This window comes from Archocentrus centrarchus, chromosome 12 (assembly GCF_007364275.1).
Source record: "Archocentrus centrarchus isolate MPI-CPG fArcCen1 chromosome 12, fArcCen1, whole genome shotgun sequence".
In the NCBI taxonomy this organism is placed as follows: Eukaryota; Metazoa; Chordata; class Actinopteri; order Cichliformes; family Cichlidae; genus Archocentrus; species Archocentrus centrarchus.
Window position 1 is genome coordinate 12,268,448 of NC_044357.1, and position 18,943 is coordinate 12,287,390.

The 18,943-nt window shown below is 32.4% G+C and overlaps 1 protein-coding gene across 13 annotated transcripts in view; it reads left to right on the top strand.

Annotated features, from left to right (window-relative positions):
- dnm1a (dynamin 1a) overlaps positions 1-18,943 on the top strand; it is a 63,799-nt gene that overhangs the window by 43,365 nt on the left and 1,491 nt on the right. For 4 of the 13 annotated variants that reach the window (XM_030743307.1, XM_030743310.1, XM_030743315.1 and 1 more), the window contains 5 exons: positions 268-379; positions 592-606; positions 12,914-13,084; positions 13,198-13,439; positions 13,661-13,864. In XM_030743307.1, coding sequence (XP_030599167.1) covers positions 268-379; positions 592-606; positions 12,914-13,084; positions 13,198-13,439; positions 13,661-13,864 — 744 coding nt within the window. Of the gene's footprint in view, positions 1-267; positions 380-591; positions 607-12,913; positions 13,085-13,197; positions 13,440-13,660; positions 13,869-13,991; positions 14,029-14,778; positions 14,816-14,950; positions 15,003-17,425; positions 18,939-18,943 lie in introns of those variants that run through there. The other 9 variants (XM_030743312.1, XM_030743313.1, XM_030743309.1 and 6 more) reach the window with 7 other exon arrangements.

An 18,943-nucleotide genomic window follows, 5' to 3' on the forward strand; every position in this document is an offset into this window, starting at 1 on the left:
GTTTAATCTAAATAATGACATGTTTTTTGTATGCAAAACAAAAATGAAGCTTAAAAGTGACCAGAATGGTGAAATAAATGTAGCATAACATCAAAAAAGCAAATTTTGTTGTATAGTGGAGTAGAAAATCTGAAGTAATAAAATAAATAAAAGCAGTTTACATGAATGACTGTAAAGGTATTTAGTTATTAACCCTCACTGGTGGAAGGATGTACAGCTGATGAGACGGGACACATGGAGTGCAGTGATCATGCTGTGTGTCCACAGAAATGTGTATAAGGACTACCGCCAGCTGGAATTGGCTTGTGAGAGTCAGGAAGATGTTGATGCATGGAAAGCCTCCTTCCTCAGAGCCGGAGTTTATCCTGAACGCGTCACGGTAAGATTTCTCCTAAAGCGCAAATGCGTAACAAAGACTGTGAAGCAAGCACTCTTAGAAATGCTCATTTTATTGTCCATATCATATTGTTTATGTCTAGTAGTAGCTCAGTTTGTTTTGTTTTTGTAGTCTGTTTTAATTTTATTGTGTCTCTCATGCACTGTCTGTTCTTTTCAATGTCTTTTATCTCTCATTGCTGTTTGGCGTTGTAGGAGAAGGAAGGAAAGGTATGTTATTTTGGGTACTGCATCACCTTTTTTGTGTTTTCTGTATAATACTTGAACTATAAATTAGGATACCTGAACACATTTCGGTAACGCTTTCTTTTAAGGCCCGCCCTTAGGATGTAACTATCCTGTAAGTAAATTTTAGTTATGTGGAATTACGCTGTAATTATTTTTAATTCTGCCGTAATTATTTTTACTACGGCTGAATTATTTTTAATTCCGCCATAATTATTTTTTAATTCCGCCGTAATTATTTTTAAGTCCACTGTAATTATTTTTACTATGGCAGAATTAAAAATAATTACGGCGGAATTAAATATAATTATGGTGGAATTAAAAATAATTACGGCAGAATTAAAAATAATTACGGCGGAATTCAAAATAATTGTGGCAGAATTAAAAATAATTACGGCGGAATTAAAAATAATTAGGGCGGAATTAAATATAATTATGGTGGACTTAAAAAATAATTGCAGCGGAATTAAAAATAATTACGGCGAAATTCAAAAAATTACGGCGGAATTAAATATAATTATGGTGGAATTAAAAAATAATTACGGCAGAATTAAAAATTATTACGGCGGAATTAAAAAAAATTGTGGCAGAATTAAAAATAATTACGGCAGAATTAAAAATAATTACGGTGAAATTAAATATAATTATGGTGGAATTAAAAAATAATTGCAGCGGAATTAAAAATAATTACGGCAGAATTAAAAATAATTACGGCGGAATTAAATATAATTATGGTGGAATTAAAAAATAATTACGGCAGAATTAAAAATAATTACGGCGGAATTCAAAAAAATTGTGGCAGAATTAAAAATAATTACGGCGGAATTAAAAATAATTACGGTGAAATTAAATATAATTATGGTGGAATTAAAAAATAATTGCGGCGGAATTAAAAATAATTACGGTGAAATTAAATATAATTATGGTGGAATTAAAAAATAATTGCGGCGGAATTAAAAATAATTACGGCGGAATTAAATAAAATTAAGGAGGAATTAAAAAATAATTACGGCAAAATTAAAAATAATTATGGCGGAATTAAAAATAATTGTGGCAGAATTAAAAATAATTACGGCGGAATTAAAAATAATTACGGCGGAATTAAATATAATTATGGTGGAATTAAAAAATAATTACGGCGGAATTAAAAAATATTAACGGCAGAATTAAAAATAATTCAGCCGTAGTAAAAATAATTATGGTGTAATTAAAAATAATTACAGCAAAATTAAAAAATAATTACGGCAGAATTAAAAATAATTACGGCGGAATTAAAAATAATTGTGGCGGAATTAAAAATAATTAAGGCGGAATTAAATATAATTATGGTGGAATTAAAAAATAATTACGGCCGAATTAAAAATAATTACGGCAAATTAAAAAATAATTACTGCGGAATTTAAAATAATTACGGCGGAATTCAAAATAATTGTGGCAGAATTAAAAAATAATTACGGCAGAATTAAAAATAATTCAGCCGTAGTGAAAATAATTACGGTGTAATTAAAAATAATTACGGCAAAATTAAAAAATAATTACGGCAGAATTAAAAATAATTACGGCGGAATTAAATATAATTATAGTGGAATTAAAAAATAATTACGGCAAAATTAAAAATAATTACGGCGGAATTCAAAATAATTGTGGCAGAATTAAAAATAATTACGGCGGAATTAAAAAATAATTACGGCGGCATTAAAAAATAATTACGGCAAAATTAAAAAATAATTACAGCAGAATTAAAAATAATTACGGCGGCATTAAAAAATAATTACGGCAGAATTAAAAAATAATTACGGCGGCATTAAAAAATAATTACAGCAAAATTAAAAAATAATTACGGCAGAATTAAAAATAATTACGGCAAAATCAAAAAATAATTATGGCAGAATTCAAAATAATTACGGCGGAATTCATAATAATTGTGGCGGAATTAAAAATAATTACGGCAGAATTAAAAAATAATTACAGCAAAATTAAAAAATAATTACGGCAAAATCAAAAAATAAATACGGCAGAATTCAAAATAATTGTGGCGGAATTAAAAATAATTACGGCGGAATTAAATATAATTATGGTGGAATTAAAAAAAAATTACGGCGGAATTAAAAAATAATTACGGCAGAATTAAAAATAATTCAGCCGTAGTAAAAATAATTACGGCGTAATTAAAAAATAATTACAGCGGAATAAAAATAATTACGGCAGAATTAAAAATAATTACGGCGGAATTTAAAAATAATTCAGCCGTAGTAAAAATAATTACGGCGTAATTAAAAAATATTACTGCAAAATTAAAAAATAATTACGGCAGAATTAAAAATAATTACGGCGGAATTCAAAATAATTGTGGCGGAATTAAAAATAATTACGGCGGAATTAAATATAATTACGGCAAAATTAAAAAATAATTACGGCGGAATTAAAAATAATTACGGTGAAATTAAATATAATTATGGTGGAATTAAAAAATAATTACGGCAGAATTAAAAATAAATACGGCGGAATTAAATATAATTATGGTGGAATTAAAAAATAATTACGGCCGAATTAAAATAATTCAGCCGTAGAAAAAATAATTACGGTAGAATTAAAAATAATTACGGCGGAATTAAAAATAATTACGGCGGAATTAAATATAATTATGGAGGAATTAAAAATAATTATGGCGGAATTAAAAATAATTACGGCGGAATTAAAAATAATTATGGTGGAATTAAAAAATAATTACGGCCGAATTAAAAATAATTACGGCAAAATTAAAAAATAATTACGGCGGAATTCAAAATAATTGTGGCAGAATTAAAAAATAATTACGGCAGAATTAAAAATAATTCAGCCGTAGTAAAAATAATTACGGCGTAATTAAAAATAATTATGGCAAAATTAAAAAATAATTACGGCAGAATTAAAAATAATTACGGCGGAATTAAATATAATTATGGTGGAAGTAAAAAATAATTACGGCGGAATTTAAAATAATTACGGCGGAATTCAAAATAATTGTGGCAGAATTAAAAATAATTACGGCGGAATTAAAAATAATTACGGCAGAATTAAAAATAATTACGGCGGAATTAAATATAATTATGGTGGAATTAAAAAATAATTACGGCGGAATTAAAAAATAATTACGGCGGCATTAAAAAATAATTACGACAAAATTAAAAAATAATTACGGCAGAATTAAAAACAATTACGGCAAAATCAAAAAATAATTATGGCAGAATTCAAAATAATTACGGCGGAATTCATAATAATTGTGGCGGAATTAAAAATAATTACGGTGGAATTAAAAATAATTGTGGCGGAATTAAAAATAATTACGGCAGAATTAAAAAATAATTACTGCAAAATTTAAAAATAATTATGGCGGAATTCAAAATAATTGTGGCAGAATTAAAAATAATTACGGCAGAATTAAAAATAATTCAGCCGTAGTAAAAATAATTACGGCGTAATTAAAAATAATTATGGCAAAATTAAATATAATTATGGTGGAATTAAAAATAATTACGGCGGAATTAAATATAATTATGGTGGAAGTAAAAAATAATTACGGCGGAATTTAAAAAAATTACGGCGGAATTCAAAATAATTTTGGCTGAATTAAAAATAATTACGGCGGAATTAAAAATAATTACGGCGTAATTAAAAATAATTACGGCGGAATTAAATATAATTATGGTGGAATTAAAAAATAATTACGGCGGAATTAAAAAATAATTACGGCGGCATTAAAAAATAATTACGACAAAATTAAAAAATAATTACGGCAGAATTAAAAACAATTACGGCAAAATCAAAAAATAATTATGGCAGAATTCAAAATAATTACGGCGGAATTCATAATAATTGTGGCGGAATTAAAAATAATTACGGTGGAATTAAAAATAATTGTGGCGGAATTAAAAATAATTACGGCAGAATTAAAAAATAATTACAGCAAAATTTAAAAATAATTACGGCGGAATTCAAATAATTGTGGCAGAATTAAAAAATAATTACGGCAGAATTAAAAATAATTCAGCCGTAGTAAAAATAATTACGGCGTAATTAAAAATAATTACGGCAAAATTAAAATTAATTACGGCAAAATTAAAAAATAATTACGGCACAATTAAAATAATTACGGCGGAATTCAAAATAATTCAGCCGTAGTAAAAATAATTAAAATTAATTACGGCAAAATTAAAAAATAATTACGGCACAATTAAAAATAATTACGGCGGAATTCAAAATAATTGTGCCAAAATTAAAAAATAATTACGGCAGAATTAAAAATAATTCAGCCGTAGTAAAAATAATTACGGCGTAATCAAAAATAATTACGGCGTAAATAAAAATAATTACGGCGGAATTAAATATAATTATGGTGTAATTATAAAAATATTAAGGCGGAATTAAAAAATTATTACGGCAGAATTAAAAATAATTCAGCCGTAGTAAAAATAAATACGGTGTAATTAAAAATAATTACGGCAAAATTAAAAAATAATTACGGCAGAATTAAAAATAATTATGGCGGAATTAAATATAATTATGGTGGAATTAAAAAATAATTATGGCAGAATTAAAAATAAATCAGCCGTAGTAAAAATAATTACGGCAGAATTAAAAATAATTACGGCGGAATTAAATATAATTATGGTGGAATTAAAAAATAATTACGGGGGAATTAAAAATAATTACGGCGGAATTCAAAATAATTGTGGCAGAATTAAAAAATAATTACGGCAGAATTAAAAATAATTCAGCCGTAGTAAAAATAATTACGGCGTAATTAAATATAATTATGGTGGAATTAAAAAATAATTACGGCGGAATTAAAATAATTATGGTGCAATTCAAATTAATTGTGGCAGAATTAAAAATAATTACGGTGTAATTAAAAATAATTCAGTCGTAGTAAAAATAATTACGGCATAATTAAAAATAATTACGGCAAAATTAAAAAATAATTACGGCAGAATTAAAATAATTACGGCGGAATTAAATATAATTATGGTGGAATTAAAAAATAATTACGGGGGAATTAAAAATAATTACGGCAAAATTAAAAAATAATTATGGCAGAATTCAAAATTGGTGTAATTAAAAATAATTACAGCAAAATTAAAAAATAATTACGGCAGAATTAAAAATAATTACGGCGTAATTAAAAATAATTACGGCGGAATTAAATATAATTATGGTGGAATTAAAAAATAATTACGGCGGAATTAAAAAATAATTACGGCACAATTAAAAATAATTACGGCGGAATTCAAAATAATTGTGCCAAAATTAAAAATAATTACGGCAGAATTAAAAATAATTCAGCCGTAGTAAAAATAATTACGGCGTAATCAAAAATAATTACGGCGTAAATAAAAATAATTACGGCGGAATTAAATATAATTATGGTGTAATTATAAAAATATTAAGGCGGAATTAAAAAATAATTACGGCAGAATTAAAAATAATTCAGCCGTAGTAAAAATAAATACGGTGTAATTAAAAATAATTACGGCAAAATTCAAAATAATTACGGCAGAATTAAAATTAATTACGGCGGAATTCAAAATAATTGTGGCGGATTTAAAAATAATTACGGTGGAATTAAAAATAATTCAGCCGTAGTAAAAATAATTACGGCGTAATTAAATATAATTTAATTACGCCGTAGTATAATTTATTAATTACAGCAAAAATAAAAAACGGCGGAATTTAAAATAATTACAGTGGAATTAAAAATAATTACGGCGGAATTAAATATAATTATGGTGGAATTAAAAAATAATTACGGCGAAATTAAAAATAATTACGGCAAAATTAAAAATAATTACGGCAAAATTAAAAAATAAATACGGCGGAATTCAAAATAATTGTGGCAGAATTAAAAAATAATTACGGCAGAATTAAAAATAATTCAGCCGTAGTAAAAATAATTACGGCGTAATTAAAAATAATTATGGCGGAATTAAATATAATTATGGTGGAATTAAAATAATTACGGCGGAATTAAATATAATTATGGTGGAAGTAAAAAATAATTACGGCGGAATTTAAAATAATTACGGCGGAATTCAAAATAATTAAGGCAGAATTAAAAATAATTACGGCGGAATTAAAAATAATTACGGCGTAATTAAAAATAATTACGGCGGAATTAAATATAATTATGGTGGAATTAAAAAATAATTACGGCGGAATTAAAAAATAATTACGGCGGCATTAAAAAATAATTACGACAAAATTAAAAAATAATTACGGCAGAATTAAAAACAATTACGGCAAAATCAAAAAATAATTATGGCAGAATTCAAAATAATTACGGCGGAATTCGTAATAATTGTGGCGGAATTAAAAATAATTACGGTGGAATTAAAAATAATTGTGGCGGAATTAAAAATAATTACGGCAGAATTAAAAAATAATTACAGCAAAATTTAAAAATAATTATGGCGGAATTCAAAATAATTTTGGCAGAATTAAAAAATAATTACGGCAGAATTAAAAATAATTCAGCCGTAGTAAAAATAATTACGGCGTAATTAAAAATAATTACAGCAAAATTAAAATTAATTACGGCAAAATTAAAAAATAATTACGGCACAATTAAAAATAATTACGGCGGAATTCAAAATAATTCAGCCGTAGTAAAAATAATTAAAATTAATTACGGCAAAATTAAAAAATAATTACGGCACAATTAAAAATAATTACGGCGGAATTCAAAATAATTGTGCCAAAATTAAAAAATAATTACGGCAGAATTAAAAATAATTATGGCGGAATTAAATATAATTATGGTGGAATTAAAAAATAATTATGGCAGAATTAAAAATAAATCAGCCGTAGTAAAAATAATTACGGCAGAATTAAAAATAATTACGGCGGAATTAAATATAATTATGGTGGAATTAAAAAATAATTACGGGGGAATTAAAAATAATTACGGCGGAATTCAAAATAATTGTGGCAGAATTAAAAAATAATTACGGCAGAATTAAAAATAATTCAGCCGTAGTAAAAATAATTACGGCGTAATTAAATATAATTATGGTGGAATTAAAAAATAATTACGGCGGAATTAAAAATAATTATGGTGCAATTCAAATTAATTGTGGCAGAATTAAAAATAATTACGGTGTAATTAAAAATAATTCAGTCGTAGTAAAAATAATTACGGCATAATTAAAAATAATTACGGCAAAATTAAAAAATAATTACGGCAGAATTAAAAATAATTACGGCGGAATTAAAAATAATTATGGTGGAATTAAAAAATAATTACGGGGGAATTAAAAATAATTACGGCAAAATTAAAAATAATTATGGCGGAATTCAAAATAATTACGGCAGAATTAAAAAATAATTACGGCAGAATTAAAAATAATTACGGCGTAATTAAAAATAATTACGGCGGAATTAAATATAATTATGGTGGAATTAAAAAATAATTACGGCGGAATTAAAAAATAATTACGGCACAATTAAAAATAATTACGGCGGAATTCAAAATAATTGTGCCAAAATTAAAAAATAATTACGGCAGAATTAAAAATAATTCAGCCGTAGTAAAAATAATTACGGCGTAATCAAAAATAATTACGGCGTAAATAAAAATAATTACGGCGGAATTAAATATAATTATGGTGTAATTATAAAAATATTAAGGCGGAATTAAAAAATAATTACGGCAGAATTAAAAATAATTCAGCCGTAGTAAAATAAATACGGTGTAATTAAAAATAATTACGGCAAAATTCAAAAATAATTACGGCAGAATTAAAATTAATTACGGCGGAATTCAAAATAATTGTGGCGGATTTAAAAATAATTACGGTGGAATTAAAAATAATTCAGCCGTAGTAAAAATAATTACGGCGTAATTAAATATAATTTAATTACGCCGTAGTATAATTTATTAATTACAGCAAAAATAAAAAACGGCGGAATTTAAAATAATTACAGTGGAATTAAAAATAATTACGGCGGAATTAAATATAATTATGGTGGAATTAAAAAATAATTACGGCGGAATTAAAAATAATTACGGCAAAATTAAAAAATAATTACGGCAAAATTAAAAAATAATTACGGCGGAATTAAAAATAATTGCGGCGGAATTAAAAATAATTACGGCGGAATTCAAAATAATTGTGGCAGAATTAAAAATAATTACGGCGGATTTAAAAATAATTACGGCGGAATTAAATGTAATTATGGTGGAATTAAAAAATAATTACGGCAAAATTAAAAAATAATTACGGCGGAATTACAAATAATTCAGCCGTAGTAAAAATAATTACGGCGGAATTAAAAATAATTGTGGCCGAATTAAAAATAATTGCGCGGAATTAAAAATAATTACGGCGGAATTAAAAATAATTACGGCAAAATTAAAAAATAATTACGGCAGAATTAAAAATAATTACGGCGGAATTCAAAATAATTGTGGCAGAATTAAAAATAATTATGGTGGAATTAAAAATAATTGGGGCGGAATTAAAAATAATTACGGCGGAATTAAAAATAATTCAGCTGTAGTAAAAATAATTACGGCGGAATTCAAAATAATTGTGGCGGAATTCAAAATAATTGCGCGCAATTAAAAATAATTACGGTGGAATTAAAAAATAATTACGGCGGAATTAAATATAATTATGGTGAATTAAAAAATAATTACGGCTGAATTAAAAATAATTACGGCGGAATTAAAAATAATTCAGCCGTAGTTAAAATAATTACGGCGGAATTAAAAATAATTGTGGCGGAATTAAAAATAATTGCGCGGAATTAAAAATAATTACGGTGGAATTAAAAAATAATTACGGCGGAATTAAAAATAATTACGGCGGAAGTAAAAATAATTACGGCGGAATTAAATATTATTATGGTGGAATTAAAAATAATTACGGCTGAATTAAAAATAATTACGGCGGAATTAAAAATAATTCAGCCATAGTAAAAATAATTACGGCGGAATTCAAAATAATTGTGGCGGAATTAAAAATAATTGCGTGGAATTAAAAATAATTATGGCTGAATTAAAAATAATTATGGCGGAATTAAAAATAATTCAGCCGTAGTAAAAATAATTGCGGCGGAATTCAAAATAATTGTGGCAGAATTAAAAATAATTGCGCGGAATTAAAAATAATTACGGTGGAATTCAAAAATAATTAATGCGGAATTAAAAATAATTACGGCGGAATTAAAAATAATTACAGCAAAATAAAAAATAATTATGGCGGAATTCAAAATAATTGTGGCAGAATTAAAAATAATTACGGCGGAATTAAAAATAATTACGGCGGAATTAAATATAATTATGGTGGAATTAAAAAATAATTGCGGCAGAATTAAAAATAATTACGACGGAATTAAATATAATTATGGTGGAATTAAAAAATAATTATGGCTGAATTAAAAATAATTATGGCAGAATTCAAAATAATTGTGGCAGAATTAAAAATAATTACGGCGGAATTAAAAATAATTACGGTGGAATTAAATATAATTATGGTGGAATTAAAAAATAATTGCGGCGGAATTAAAAATAATTACGGCGGAATTAAAAATAATTCAGCCGTAGTAAAAATAATTACGGCGTAATTAAAAATAATTACGGTGTAATTCCACATAACTAAAATTTACTTACAGGATAGTTACGGCCTAAGGGCGGGCCTTTAAAGAAAGCGTTACCCACATTTCAATTGTGTAGCTGAGAGTAATCAGTTAACAGATAATTTGGCTTTATCATCAGAAGTAGATTTTGAAACACTGACTAGGAGATGCACAGTGTCAATTCGTTTTAGTGGTACAGTGATTATTTGGTTCATAAGAAAACTAATTAAACATTTTAAAGCACCCAGAGATCCATTTTAATTGCTCAAGCATAACCAAGTGGAAAGTCTTGGTTGCACTAGCTTTGTGAGTACATGTGGTGAACCTGCCTGTCTTATCATTTGTCCCTCAGCACCACAGATCAGCATGACATCAAATTTAAAGAGCTTCTCCATGAACCATGTTGCCATTTGGATGATAGAGAGCAGCACAAAGTGAAGAGAGTCTAATGTTACTGTAGTTTTAATTCTGCTGTACACCACTGTGCAGTTTGCTCTTGTTCATAATATCCCCCAATCAGCAGCCAAATAGGCATGGTTCTGAGAATACAAAATACCAACAAGTCAGCTTGTGCTGCTTCATTTGAATTAATCTCTGACCTGCTGGCACCTCTCCAGCCACTCTGTGCTCCTAAAAACATAAAGCGTAGGTGGCGAAAAGCATTTTCAAGTTGCACTTAAAAATAGGTCCCTTAGATGTTGTAAATTGCTGCGTTGGCAAAGTCAAACACAATATACACACTGATATGAAACATTTACTTTTTTGTCACTAGTTACTTAAAACCAGTAAACAAGTCATTTTTTGCAGTTTCAATTAGGATAACTTATCCAGTATTTCAGGCCATATGTTTAATGTAGCTCCAACATGTATTTTTTAAGCTGACATTTCTGCATTTGTGTGGTATTTTTTGCCTTTTTTTGTTGTACTTTTTGAGCCACTCTTCAATTAATGCTATTTAAAAAAAAATTTCTTTTTTGCTAGAAAAATCAGAAATACATGCAGTAATTTACTGAAACCTTTGCAAACATGCATGGAAATACAGTGTATAAGGCAAAAACAGCATTTGTAAAATTCAAACAAGCTTGAAGGTCAATATATGGTGTGACCACATTTGTTTTTCAGCACATCCTGAACTCTCTTAGGCAGCTTTCTTATAATTTCTTGATGCAGTCTTCAGGAATAGCTCTCCAGGCTTCTTAAAGGACATTCAAAGCTCTTCTTTGGATGTTGGCTGCTTTTTTGTTCTGTTCTCTGTCAAGATGATCCATGAGTTCAATAATGTTGAGGTCTGGGCTCTGTGGAGGCAAATCCATGACTGATAGTGTTCAGTTGTGTGTTTTTCTATCCTGGTATGTTTTTACTGAATTGACAGTGTGTTTGTGATCATTGTCATGCTGAAAAATGAAGCTGTTCCCAATCAGATGCTTTCCAGATGGTAATACATGGTGGATCAAAATCTGACTGTAAGTTTCTGAGTTCAGATTTCCATCATTTTAGACAAGATCTCCAAAACCACTGGCTGATACGCAGCCCAAAACCATGACGGAGTGTCAAGTGTGTTTTACAGATCACTGTAGACACTCACTGTTGTATCTCTCTCCTGACCTCCTCCATACTGTCCAACAATGATTGGAACCAAAAGTGTCAAATATGGATTCATCCCTCTATAATACCTTGTTCTTGTGTAATTTGGCATACCTCAGCCTTCTCTCCCTCTTTCCCTTCCTTAAGAGAATGTCTTCTTGACAGCTTTACAGGCTTCAGTGAACAGTATGTGGATCATCTGAATGGCCAGATGCATTTCTAAGCTCCTGTGGCAGGTCTTTGCTGTTTTTTTTTCCTACGTCTTAAGGACACGACTTTTAGATACTGTTCATGATGTTGATTAGTTTTTTAGGCCTGACACTTCTTGTTTGGTCCTCTACTTGTTTTCTTTCCTCAGATTTTTTAAGGACACACTGCATACTATTTTGGGTAATAGCCAGGTTTTCAGCTATTAGCTATTTGGGAATCACCTTGTTGGTGCAAAAATACTACTTTATGCCAGTCAAATTGTGTAATCTTTTTTGAGAGATTTCACTAAAGAAATGGACTAGAGAAAGTCCCTGAGGATACAATTTAAAATTGGTTCTTTGCTGTTATGTGTAGACACAGCCCTGGTTCACCTCTTGAGTTAGATGCCTTTATTATGCATGAATGATTCATAGGTCAGTGTTACCTGGATCAACAAACAAACAAACAAAAGCATTCTTCTGAAAATGGTCAGGTAGAAGGACTGCACTGAAAATGAGTAAAAAGCAGCCAATGTCCAAAGAAAAACCATGAAAGTCCTTCAAAAAAACCTGGAGAACTATTGCTCAAGACCACTTTACAAATTACCATAGTCTGGCTCCTTGGAGGCAAAATATAAAGAAACGAGGGGTGGCTCAAGACTTTTGCATATTACTGTATTTTCATCAGCATTGTATGTTGAAATACACTGAGGTGTTGTGAGTTCAGGTTGTGCCACTCATCATTCAGCTGATAATATAATTTCCTGGAGAAGACTCTTTCCTTCCTGTCCTTTCCTGTAGTGCACTTATCCTCTCTCTTTCTTTGCCTTTTATGGTGTTTTCTTTCTTGGTTCTTCTTTTTCACACATGCCCAAAAAAAAAAAATCTCTTAATTTGTCTCACAGAGTGATGGTGGTGATGAAAATGGTTCTGACAACCTCATGCACAGCATGGACCCTCAGCTGGAGCGGCAGGTGGAAACCATCCGCAACCTGGTCGACTCCTACATGGCAATCGTCAACAAGACCGTCCGTGACTTGATGCCGAAGACTATCATGCATCTCATGATCAACAACGTGAGTCATCAGTGTTATTGTTTGATAGGTCATTTTAAGACAATAGGACATGAGATTTGACAGACAGCTGTCAAAAGTACAAAGTGTCCTTTTTTCTCTCCCTCTGTGTGCAGACTAAAGAGTTCATTAACGCTGAGCTGCTGGCCCAGCTGTACTCATGTGGTGACCAGAACAGTCTGATGGAGGAGTCTCAAGAGCAGGCCCAGCATCGTGACGAGATGCTGCGGATGTACCACGCCCTGCGGGAGGCCCTCAAAATAATCGGCGACATCAGCACATCTACTGTAACCACCGCCGCACCGCCACCTGTGGACGATTCGTGGCTGCAGGTGCAGCGTGGCGGTTCTGGTGGACGGTAAGACACATGGGACGTGAGAACAGGACAGAGAAAGAGTATGTGTGGGGAATGGTTGGTGGGAGCATGTAACTGTACACAATTGTAATTGTAATTTTGACATTTGCTTGAGTGAATATGGATAAATTTAAAAAAAAAAGATGTAGTGCCTGATTTATTGACACTTTTCTGATGCTTTTGTTTTTTTCTGCTCCTTTCTTCCCTTCAACTTTCTTCTCCAGGTCTCCAGCTACCAGCCCAACTCCAAACCGCAGGGCTCCACCAGGACCCCCAGCCCGCCCAGGCTCTCGTGGACCTCCACCTGGGCCTCCTCCTGCTGGGGGTCCCCCTGTCCCTTCTCGCCCTGGAGCTTCTCCTGACCCTTACAGTGGGCCACCACCCACTGTGCCCTCCCGGCCTAACCGTGCACCCCCAAGTGTGCCTAGGTGAGTGGAAACTCTTCCATCATATAGCTTGTACCAGTAGATTTTACAAGGACACTGACAGCCAGACTGCAGTTTAAGATAATGAGACGTTATCAAAGCTTAAGTGTGGATACTCTCTGTCACCAAGGGGGATGTGAAGACACCTGGATGAGGGGATAAAGGAGGTAAATGAAAGTAGAAAGCACTGGTTTTGATAGAGGATAGATTAATAGGCCAGTAGAACTCTAGCTATCCCTAAATAGACACTACAACTATCATCACCTTTTTTGGTTTGGGTGAACATCTGAACACTGATGACTTACTTTCATTTCGATGGTATCTTTCTGCCACCACCAAACTTTCAGCACGCTGTCAAGCATCACCAGCAACAGATAACTTGTTAAACTGTTTATTGCTAAAAGTCACTTCAACACTCATCTGAATAGTCAGGACATTTTTGCTTTAAAACATGTCTGTACCTGAACTGAGAAACAAAGGGGAGCTGGGAATGTGGGGGGTTCTTCTCCAGTATCCATTTATTATATGTGCCTTCATGTAGTGTGTAAAATTTGGCTCAGGCTTGCCTGTGTTTGTGAGCTAGCTAACCTCTTTAACCTGGATCTAACTGTCAGCAGCTTGCCTGTTTTTTTTTTACTGTAGAGGGCACTAACGTGGCTGAGCAAAGCTCTCACTGGAAATTACAGCCTGTCAATATACTCACTTAAAGCTTTTTATTTTTTTTGCTGATTTTTCATCTTCCAAATCAGTTTTTCTGTTTTCTGGGCTGCCCCAAGCGAGAGCTTAGCACATGCGACGTTGGTCATTTCCTGCACTGTAACTGTTTGCACTCCTTTTCTCTCTTCCGGCTCCTCTTCTTCACCCCTCTGTCCCTCACCACACCTCTGTCCCACACATTACTATGGCTTCTTCTACAGAATCACTATAACTGACCAATGAGGACTAACATTACGGGTATGTTGGGTACTGTCTGCCATCATGATCATCCTCATCACCATAACTTTCCTTCTTTCCCTTTCTTGCTGAAAGCATCCCTTTCAATGCATGACATTTTCTTTTTCCTTTTCTTTTTTTCTTTTTCCTCACTAGTCTTCTTTTCTCAGAGGGCTGCATGAGCAAACACAGACACACAGTTCGGAAGGTGTGTGTGTGTGTGTGTGTGTGTGTGTGTGTTTGCATCAGTGTCTGAGCTGAGTTTGGTCTCTGCCTTTTGGAACTGATGTTATTTTGATGTATGGGGCATCAGAACACTCAGTTTAGTCCTAAAAAGGACTCAACTCAGATGTCCAAAACTTAACTGTTGTTGGTGCTATGTTGTACATGTATGTACGCCATGAAATGCCTCCCATATTTGACTCTTTATAAGTGTTTGACGTTTTCTTTGAGTGACACAGTGCTGTATCTACCAAAATCACTTTTCACTGCACAATAAAAAACAAAACAAACAAACAAAAAAAAAAAAAACAGGTTTTAGAAGAATAGTTTGCTGTTCAGCAACCCCAGCTAGCTTTACAAAACGAGATCCTGGGGATACAGCAAGCGTGACTCTAAAAACTTCATTAGGTACACCTTGCTGGTACTGTGTTGGACCCTTTTTGTCTTCAGTATGGCTTTAATTCTTTGCGGCAGAAATTGAGACTCATCAGACCAAGCGATGTTTTTCCAATCTTCTGTTGTCCAATTTTGCTGAGCCTGGGTGAATTGTAGCTTCAGTTTCCTCTCCTATATCTGATAGGAGGGGCACCCGGTGTGCTCTTCTGCATATCTTGGTTGTAACAAGCAGTTATCTGAGTTACTGTTGCCTTTCTGTTACAGTAGCTTGAACCAGTCTGGATTCTTCTCTGACCTCTGGCATCAACTAGGCATTTTTTATCCAGAGAACTGGATATTTTCTCTTTTTCAGATCATTCTTACCCTGGAGATGGTTGTGCAGAAAAATCCCAGTAGATCAGCAGTTTCTGAAATACTCAGACCAGCCTGTCTGGCACCAACAACAATGCCACATTTAAAGACACTTAAATCACCTTTCTTCCCCATTTGATGCCCAATTTTCTCTTCAGCAGGTCAGCTTGACCATGTCTACATGCCTAAATGCATTGAATTGCTGCCATATGATTGGCTAATTAGAGATTTGCATTAAGAAGCAGTCGAGCAGGTGTACCTAATGAAATGTCTGTCCATAGATAATCATTTACTTCCTTGCTGAGTGCATTCACGTGGTGTCTGAATAATCAGAAAATTCAGTTCCTCATGGAACATCTACTGAGAAAATTTTGGTACATGACTTGCTGAGATGTGGATTCCTTATACACTAAAACATGATGGACAAAAGTAAGCATTTAGTTGATGTTAAGAAACTTTTGATATATGGTTAAAATTCATGTACTGTATATACATTTTTTGGTAACATTTAATTTTGCACGAAGGTATCTAACTGTAACCCTAAGTTGCTGTAACCTTTCTAACCTAATGAGTTAGAATGAGTGACCCTGATAAAGCAATCACATTGCATTCACAGTGCTGGGAGGTAGTCAAATATATTATATTTGAATGCAACTTTTCCATCTCTCTTGCTAAGTAAAGAAGAATGAAAGGAAGCTGAAGTTTGTTCTCATCTCCTGTTCTGTCTCCTATGTGATAGTTTTTATATACACTATATAAACTCTATTTCTCAGGATATACTGCCACTTTATTTTCTTTGTGTTAGTTTTCATCATAGTCAACAAAATCTGCAAAGCTTGTGACTTTTTTGGTAACTTTCACTGGTGAGCGGTGCGGTGGTTAGCACTGTTGTCTCACAGCAATAAAGTCCTGGGTTCAAATCTACCATTTGGCCGGGGGCCTTTCTGTGTTAAGTTCTCCCCGTGTCTGTGTGGGTTCTCACCAGGTACTCCAACTTCCTCCCACAGTCCAAAAACATTCAGTTAGAGGGGGTTAGGTTAATTGGTGATTCTAAATTGCCCATAGGTGTGAGTGTGAATGGTTGTCTGTCTCTCTGTGTTAGCCCTGTGACAGACTGGCAACCTGTCCAGGGTGTACCGCTTCTTGCCCTATGGCACCTGGGATAAGATCTCTAAAATGCCACACTGTCTCTTCAGAAAACTTTCATAATTGCTTACTTGTTTACCTTTAAGCAACCACTTTCCATTTTTACCATGGCCCCCAGTTAACCACTGTTTTAGAGGGCTCTTTAAACTGATGCCTTCTGTTTGTTAATCTTGCCTAAAATCAAGAACTGATTTTTACAACTTTTATGCCTATCAGTGGATTTATTCTGCTGTAGCAGGACTACATGTTTATTTGCAGACCTGCACATTACCATATATAAACAGCAACTTTCACTTAACCTCAGCTGCAGGTATATTTGTGGCCATGTTAACTGAGCCTCATATCTTTGTCACGTTGGTTGTATTTTTGGACTGCCTCCATGTGTTACCTCTAGATACAGTATTTCTGTGTGTGTTTGTGCATGAATGTACACATGGGGGCCATAAAGCTCAACTTGTCAATTTGGAGTGACAACACTAATCCAGCCTCTCCTTTGTGCTTGTGTTTCCACGGCAGTCGGAGACCCCCGCCATCTCCAACCCACTAGACTCCCGGGCTCCTCCGTCCTTCCCTCCCTCCTCCATTTAATCCTCCTCTGGGTGAGAGGAAACAGACAGCAGTGCCACCCCTCTGCCGTTTTCTGCCTCATCCAACCTACAATGGCTCCTCGCTCCTGTTTCTCCCTTACCTCCTCTCTTCCACCTTTCTCCTTCTTTCCCCTCACCCCCACCTCTCCCAGTCACACAGCGATGCAGAATACTTGAAACACACTTGCATGACTTTGCTGCATCCTCAGAACTTAAACTACATAGAGACTGATCATATAAATCATGTAAAGCAAATCAGTTAGTGTGTGTGTACATGCACACATACAGTATACAGTATAGTAAATACAAGCAAACACTTAAACACAGCAATATTTTTCCTGCCGTTAAACTAAAGGGGTAGACATTTAGCATGAAGATGCCTGAGTATTTCGAATAAGTATTCTCAGTTATTATTCTCTCATCAACAGTTGTTTTATCTCATGTTTATTAGATTTTTTTCTCCTCCTTTTTATAAAGGGATACTTCACCAGAAAAGTGAAGTTTTGTATCATGGATAAAGCAGAAATTTGGATGTTTTTGGAGTAAATTTTCACAAGCGTTTCAGATAAAATGACACAAATTCGTCAGTTTGGTTAAACACTCACTAAAAGAAGATGTCACAGCACATTTCCTGACTTTGTACCTGGTTACATGGTACTGTAATTGGATGCATGCTTTGAAATTGTAAAAACTAATGTTGCGCAGTGCGTAAAGTTAGTTCCACTGCAGCTACTTTCAGCCTCTTTCAGGTTAAAGTTAAAGTACGAAGCAAAAAGCATTAAAAACAGAAATGACAATTTAATAAGTATTGCACTGTTTAGGTTTTAATGTTATTGTGGTTCTCCATAAAAACATATGAAGACACACTTCAATCAAGTCCACCTGAGAACCAAACTAAAAAGAAAAACTGTGCCATGAATGAGGAAGTCTGTTTAACAGGTTTGCAAATTATGGTTTTGGTTAATACCAGCATTTTTGTACAGATTGATCTGTTTTTCACATGGCTACAAAATATTATTGCCAACTAACTTACCACTAGCTATTAATGTGTGACAGCAATGTAGGTAATGTGTTGTCTGTTGACCATCAAGTGCAGTCTAAATGGACTGGATTTAATTTCCTTAATGAAATTTTATATTCATCTGGGTGTCAGGCAATTCATCATTCAAAATTTCATCTTATCACATCACATCTCATGGCTGCAATTTAATTACATAATTCCCATGCCTTAATAACTTGTGGCCACACATTAATAACTGGTGGCAAAGCAATAATATCCCACACATTTATTTTTTCTCACCCATGTCACCCTAAAGGTGAACATCGTGATTTCTCTGGTGTCTCCTCACCTTTATGATTTCAGGATTTCTCTTGTTATCTTTCAGTTGTTCATCCTTCCAAATAAGCTCTTTTTTAAAATTTACTCTCTTATTTCTTTTCACCAAAA